Genomic DNA, 7500 nt, shown 5'->3' on the forward strand with positions numbered 1-7500 from the left:
AACCATCATCGTGGCACGAACCGCTTTCCTGCGGATCAGTTATAAGACATATATATATATATATATATATATATATATATATATATATATATATATATATATATATATATATATATATACATATATATATTATATACATACATACATATTTATATATATAAATATATAATATATATAATATATATATACATATATATATATATAAATATATATATATATATATATATATATATATATATATATATATATATATATATACATATGTATATATATACATATATATATATATATATATATATAAATATAACCCTATTTATACATTTAACTATATTTGTGTGTGTGTGTGTGTGTGTGTGTGTTTGTGTTGTAAATATAACCTTTTATACATTTAATTACATTTATATTCAAAGCATCAACATGAGTCTAATTTATGCATGTATCTACAAAGACATATATTCATATGATATACATATATATTTATATATATATATATATATGTATATATATATATATGAATTACAGGATCAGATACAATCAAATACAATTGTTGAGGATAAGTACAACTTACCTATATTGGCTGGGTTCATTGCTGTTGGTAGCTCTCACTTTACTTACGAGTATTCGGATGATGTTGACGAGGAAGATAATGTTTATCTAGGAGAGAAGAGACATGACAAACAATATTGAAAAAATATAATTTTGCACACTTGGATTGATTCATAGCACCCACTTAAACGTTTTTGGGACAATCCTATAAATACTAAATTCTGGAAAGTAAAAAAGTTATTCAGAATTGGGGTAACCTGCAATGTAGGAAAGATAGTAAAGTTTTAATACAGTGTTGTTGCTGTTGAAATTATCTTTTGTAATCTACTAGTTTGCAGTGGGCGAAAATCAACCAAAAATTTGACTTTTAATATAATTCAAGATAGTAAAGTTTCATACTATGGTGTTGCTGTTGAAATTATCTTTTGTAATCTAATAATTTGCAGTGGGCGAAAATCAACCAAAAATTTGACTTTTAATATAATTCAAGATAGTAACGTTTCATACTATGGTGTTGCTGTTGAAATTATATTTTGTAATCTACTAGTTTGCAGTGGGCGAAAGTCAACCAAAAATTTGACTTTTAATATAATTCAAGATAGTAAAGTTTCATACTATGGTGTTGCTGTTGAAATTATATTTTGTAATCTACTAGTTTGCAGTGGGCGAAAATCAACCAGAAATTTAACTTTTAATATAATTCAAGAACTCATTCAAAACATCACCGACTACATTTCTAAAATCCAGGTTTGAATATTTTTTATTACGATCTAAGATAGATACCATATACATATTATTACATTCTGGTTTGAATTCCAATTACATCTTCCTATAGAAAAGGCTTACCAGAAGTGCCAGTAGAGGAGGGAGGTACATGATCCAGTCGTAGTCTATTGGCACTAGCCAGCATCTGGCACTGTCACTTCGGGCGGCTCGTAGGCCCGTGTAGATGCTTAAAGGAACTAGTGGAAAGACTGATGGACAGACAATAAAAGAAGATGAATATCAGTACGTGCATTTGGATGTATATTTATATCTATAAATGAATAAATATATATATACATATATTTATATATACTGTATATGTATATATATATTACACCTACATACATATAAATTTATAAATACATATATATATATATATATATATATATATATATATATATTTTTGATTGGCTTTATATATATATCTTCTTTGCCTCTAATAGCTAATCGTAGCTATTTAAAAACGTCCATAAATATAAAACCACTATCTTCCCAGCAGCAATATATGTTGCGACCCTAGACGAGGGTAGATTTTGTTATTAGTTTTAAAGTATAATGCTATTTCATTGTTTTGTATGTGTATTTAGTCTCCACACCCATTTGCAGAAACAAACACATTATATATGATTATATATATATATATATATATATATATATAAAGTGTATATATCTCTGATCAGTCGATCATTTGAACCTACAAATATCAGACTTAATATCAAATCCACGCTGCTGCTGGAATATCCTGAGATGGGGAATTGTCATAAAGGGGTAATTTATGAGTGATAAATGGATATATACTATATAGTCTCGATCCCACGACACAGACGCGCATCCAGCGAATCCAGTCGACGCTAACTACTGAGCTATCAAGAGATATATATTCCTATATATTCGTGGATTTGATATTAATCAATCTATTTAAAAACTTCCATAATCGAATAAATCACTATCCCCGATAAAATGTCACCCTAGACAGATATATATATATATAAATTATAATGCTATTTCATATATATATATATATATATATACACACATACACACACATATATATATATATATATATATATATATATATATATATATATATATATATATATATATATATATATATATATATATATATATATATATATATATATATATATGTATATATATACAGTAATAACAGTCAATAAATGGTAAAGCCCTAGGCTTAGATATGCAAGTCCCAAGGTTTGCTCCCAGTCTACCTCTCACAAATCCACACAGTTGTTAATGGATACGAATGCGTTTCTAAAGGATTACTGCGAAACACAAAGACTACTTTTCTGGCTCTACCTCGTTTAAACAAAAAAATAAAAAAAAACTACATATAATGAAAGAGAAGAGAATAACATTCGTGAAATTTTTTGAGCTCCACTTCGATAAATATCTCCAAGCTAGTACGATAGCAACGATTACGTGGACTCTCGCCTAGACTCACCCCAGCCGATGAAATAGAAAACGACAAGAGAATTCTGCTCGGCAAAGGCACTGGCGAGGAGCTTGTGGAGGTAGTATCCCTCGCACAGGTACCACATGTAGTTGGTGAGGCTGGCGTACTTCGTGAGCAGATTCAGCGTGATGCACCATGTCGGATTCTGGGGATGAAGAATGCCAGGCATACAGTCAGTTTCGTAGTTATACATACGTACATACAAATGTGTGTGTGTATATATATATATATATATATATATATATATATATATATATATATATAAATGTTTATATATTAATATATGTACAGTATATATAAATATATACACACACATATATATATGTGTATATATACTGTATATATATACATAACCAAAAGACTAAAAAGAAATTACAAAAACTGAAAGTGGGGCAAAAACCACGACCAGAACGATAGCGTTGCCCCTCGTTTCCACAGACAGATTAAACGGAGGTGGTTTACCCAAAACCGATTAACCGACTCTAGCTAACAAAGCTGCAAATAAATAAATAGAACAAAGGTGTATGAGATCTGCGGTCACTGAAAATCATTGCTTCGGTAACCAGACTAAATACGATTATTGGACAGTATCTGTTTCCTAAATGTATATGAAAAAGTATCCTCATGGAATTTAGAAACTAGGGTGTCTGTAATTATGTTAATTGGGGCTACCTTATTTTATTGTTTATTCATTAAACACTATTTACTGTCTGTTATTATTAACTGTACAAGTTAATGTCCTTTTTTTTCTAATCATAATAATGTTCCAATACGTTTCTGTTTCCTATTTTCTTTGTTAAATAAAGGGTTTTAAACTGTGGAAGGTTATATTTAAATTCACGGTCTCCCGCCTTGTTCTGTAAGAGAATCGCGTTCATTTATAATAACAGCCGAGGAGGGAAAATCCTAATTTTTTTGAGATGGTGAGGACGACTAATTCGTGGTTAGTTACGAAAACTGTGAAACATTCTTTCTAACTAACAGATGTTTATAATAATATTAATAATAATCATGCCGAAAGTTATGCGGTTATTTAAAAAGTTAAAAGAGACCATCATGGTTAAAATTTGAAGGAAGTTCCTGTAACGCACACCTTAATTGTACTGTAGAATTGCTAGTAGAAGTGTTGCCTTCTGATTCTGGCTATATGTGAATATGTGCATGTGTAATTGGCTGGTTTACGCTGTGAAAACAGTTGTTTCTGAAACACTAGTTCAAAAGTCTCCCATGACAGGGAAAACGAACCAGATAAGGTACAACGAAAACAGAACTGAGGCTGAGTGTTAGTTCTTGCCTGACAAATACATAGGTTGGACCCTTACCCCAGTTTAAAGATAAAAAGATAAATTGTTGAACGACAAGTTTTAGATATATTCAGGTAATAAGTAATTTTGATGGCGCAGGCATTACCGGAGAAGAATAATGGGAGAGGAAAAGTTCAAATGTAATTACATGAACCAACAAGTAAATATATATATATATATATATATATATATATATATATATATATATATATATATATATATATATATATATTATATATATATATATATATATATATATTAGGTCTATTTGAAAAATTAGGTATCGTGTTGTCTGAAATTTTTACAGGGTATGATGCACAGATCCTCTTTGGCTCTACACATTTTTAGATTTCCTAAAATTTAGGGAACTTGCAGATTTGCGCATAAATTAGACAACTTATAAATCTCCCACACTTCCGAAACATTTCCTACACAGAAGATTGCCTGAAGAAACTGTTAATCATCCTTAAGCTGATTTTACCTAAGTTGATGATTACTGTGTTACCCATTTTTATGTGTTTGTTACCTAGATATCTCAAAGTAAAGTATTCATATGGTATAAAGAACGAATACTAAGCAAATATATGTATATGTAATTTATATGTATATATGTATATGTGTGTGTGGTGTGTGTGTGTGTAAAATATTTATAATTAGGTGTTACTTATATACCAGCAGAAAAGATTTTTTTTTTTTTTTGTTCACTCATTTTTGCATTGAAAAGTGTCTGCAGTAAACAAAAAAGGTTTTTTTAATGATCTAGAGTTTCAGGTCAGACAAATATAACAAGCTCATTTTTTTTCTTTATACCTTAAACTATAATTGCAAATGCTACTAAAATAACTTTTTGACTTTTGGAGTTCCATTTGGCATTGCTTTGGCTGTATGAGAATCCACATCTTGAATACTCTTGTTCGCCGGACAAATAAATCTTATCACCTAATTGTAGTGACATTTTGTTGATATGTGTACATAAGGGCCTTCGAATAACTTATGAACAAATATTAAATATCGTTCGACCATAAAGCGTTGCATTTTGAGGATGTGGATCATAATATTATCATGCAATTTGGCAAGATCATTCATTACTCTAGTTATTTAACCATTCTCTCGGCCTGTATAAGTTGTCCACTAGCAGTGTCCTCTCTGACAGATTCAATTTGTTTGTGCACTTTGTCTATCTTATCTGACAGATTATTCGAAGTTTCTTGGGCTGTATCTTCAGAAGTAATCATAGATGTTATATGTGGTATGTATATGAATTCAAAAGAGTTCAGAACGACCATATTCTGTTCTGGCTTCATCCAGTTCCCTTGCTTGTTGATTTCCACAGGTGTTTATTTTAAAAGGCTTTCAAAGTAATTATTAATGTTGCTTGTGGTCAGGAGTTCAGAAGGGTTTTCAGAACCTTTAATTCGTGGTGCAGATAGTTCCAGTTTTCAAACATACTGATTTCAACACACAGACTGATATCAGAAGCTATAGTACTTTTATATACAGGCAGTAAATCATCCTCAGACCCCAAGCACAATTACTTCTTTTGCATGATATTAACCACAGTCCTATTTGAGGATCAATTGCGAACAATGGTTTATGTACAGACGGACAAATATTTGAATGGCTACTGGGATTTTTCGAAAATTGAACAAATTTTATTCCAAAAGGGCATTCAACAGAATCATTATCACCCATTCACGAAATTAACATAAAGTTTACATCAGCAATAGGCACTCTGCAGAACCCATGCTTGCTATGGACCATTGAGATATCTAACCAAAAGATATTATGATAGCAATGAATTCAGTTCTGTTACCACTCTTTAATATCTAAGAAGTACCAAATATTGAAGAAAATGTCTATCAGCTGATATGTGACTTCAATGGCACGATTTCAGATCAAGAGTCAGGGTCCAGATTTTGTATGGTAATTTTGGTAAACTCTAATCCATTTGAAGTGATCATGGGCACACGGTTGCATATCGTTTAGAGATCCACCTAACCACGAGATTAGAAAAAAAAAATTCGGTCACAAGACGGGTTTTACAACCTTTCCTTTGACGTAAACGCATTTTAATTTTTTTCTTTATTTTACGCTCAAGACGTGACTTACTCCACTGCTTGTCGAATCACCTTCTCTAATGTTTTCCAGAATCTTTTAATTTATTTGTGCTTTATTAGCCCATAAAATCATCAGTTTGGGCATAATAAAATCTTTCACTGGACTTTTGCTTTCAACACCATGCTTTGCTAAAATCAACATAAAGACTTGAAATGTTGTAATGGTGACTTGATTTTACAGCGTGACCATATACTGGCAGTACATTTTTTTTTCACTTAGTTCCTAATTTTCGCATTTAGCAAATAAAGAAGATTTCGAATCGGCAACTTCTTTGTCTCATACTTTTTCATCTAAATTTCCTACTAGGACACAGCCACTTTGCTTGACATCACAAAGAACCTTGTGCTTTCTGTAAAAATGAAAGCAGTTGCTTACTTTGAAAAGATTTAAACTTAGGCACTTTTAACAGTTCCAGGATACGTAACGGGAAAGAAAAATCTTCCAATAACTAATGGAGCACGAGTTTGTTTTTATCCTCAAGTTACCAATTATTTGACAAATGTCAACATTTAAAACCACTGCAGTTAAAAATTCGTTTGTCCATAATAACCAGCATATTGCCGAAGTTGACGAGTGATTAAAGGAAGAAAAAGCATATTAGTGATATGTTTCCTTCGTTTAGTGAGGCAAAACTGCTGTATATATATATATATATATATATATATATATATATATATATATATATATATATATATATATATATATATATATATGTGTGTGTGTGTGTGTGTGTATGTATGTATTTTTTTCTTACTATATATAATGGGTGCCAAAAATTATTTAGAATAAATTGATGGGTACAGGTAAACACGTTTACAGCAGGACACCATTTGAAATTATTGTAATAATTATTATTAAAAATAATCATGACTTTCTAACAGATCACGCTATTCTGCTCTTGAACTTTCATCAAGATAAATCAGGAATTGAGATATTTTTCTAAAACATCCCACTAACATGCATGGTGAAATATTTCATCAAAATTCATTATCAGCAGAAAACAATAGCTCTTCAATATTTAGCGCGAAATTCTGAAAGTCACTTTGAAAAACATGCTTATATTTTGAAATAAAATAATTAACTTCTAACTATTTTTTCGATGTTTGTAGATGCGTCGATTAAAAGAGGAAATATGCATATCGCAAAGAATCTTCAGGAAATTTACTAACGTCGGTAGTCCACAAATAGATCTAGCTTTCCTGGCTTTCTTATTCAAGATGACAGTAAAAGTATCAGGGTAGACATGTCCATCTATATATCACAGGGTTCAAAACTTCCCACCCATACGAA

The 7500-nt window shown here is 30.5% G+C and overlaps 1 protein-coding gene across 4 annotated transcripts in view; it reads right to left on the minus strand.

Annotated features, from left to right (window-relative positions):
- LOC136829296 (uncharacterized) overlaps window positions 1-7500 on the minus strand; it is a 47920-nt gene that overhangs the window by 4693 nt on the left and 35727 nt on the right. For all 4 annotated transcript variants that reach the window (XM_067087642.1, XM_067087641.1, XM_067087639.1 and 1 more), the window contains exons 9-12: window positions 2777-2933; window positions 1393-1520; window positions 569-654; window positions 1-28 (exon numbers count right to left, since the gene is read on the minus strand). The exon at window positions 1-28 is cut by the window's left edge and continues 153 nt beyond it. In XM_067087642.1, the coding sequence (XP_066943743.1) occupies window positions 1-28; window positions 569-654; window positions 1393-1520; window positions 2777-2933 (399 nt within the window). The remainder of the gene's footprint in view (window positions 29-568; window positions 655-1392; window positions 1521-2776; window positions 2934-7500) is intronic.

Source organism: Macrobrachium rosenbergii, chromosome 44, assembly GCF_040412425.1.
Source record: "Macrobrachium rosenbergii isolate ZJJX-2024 chromosome 44, ASM4041242v1, whole genome shotgun sequence".
Taxonomy (NCBI): Eukaryota; Metazoa; Arthropoda; class Malacostraca; order Decapoda; family Palaemonidae; genus Macrobrachium; species Macrobrachium rosenbergii.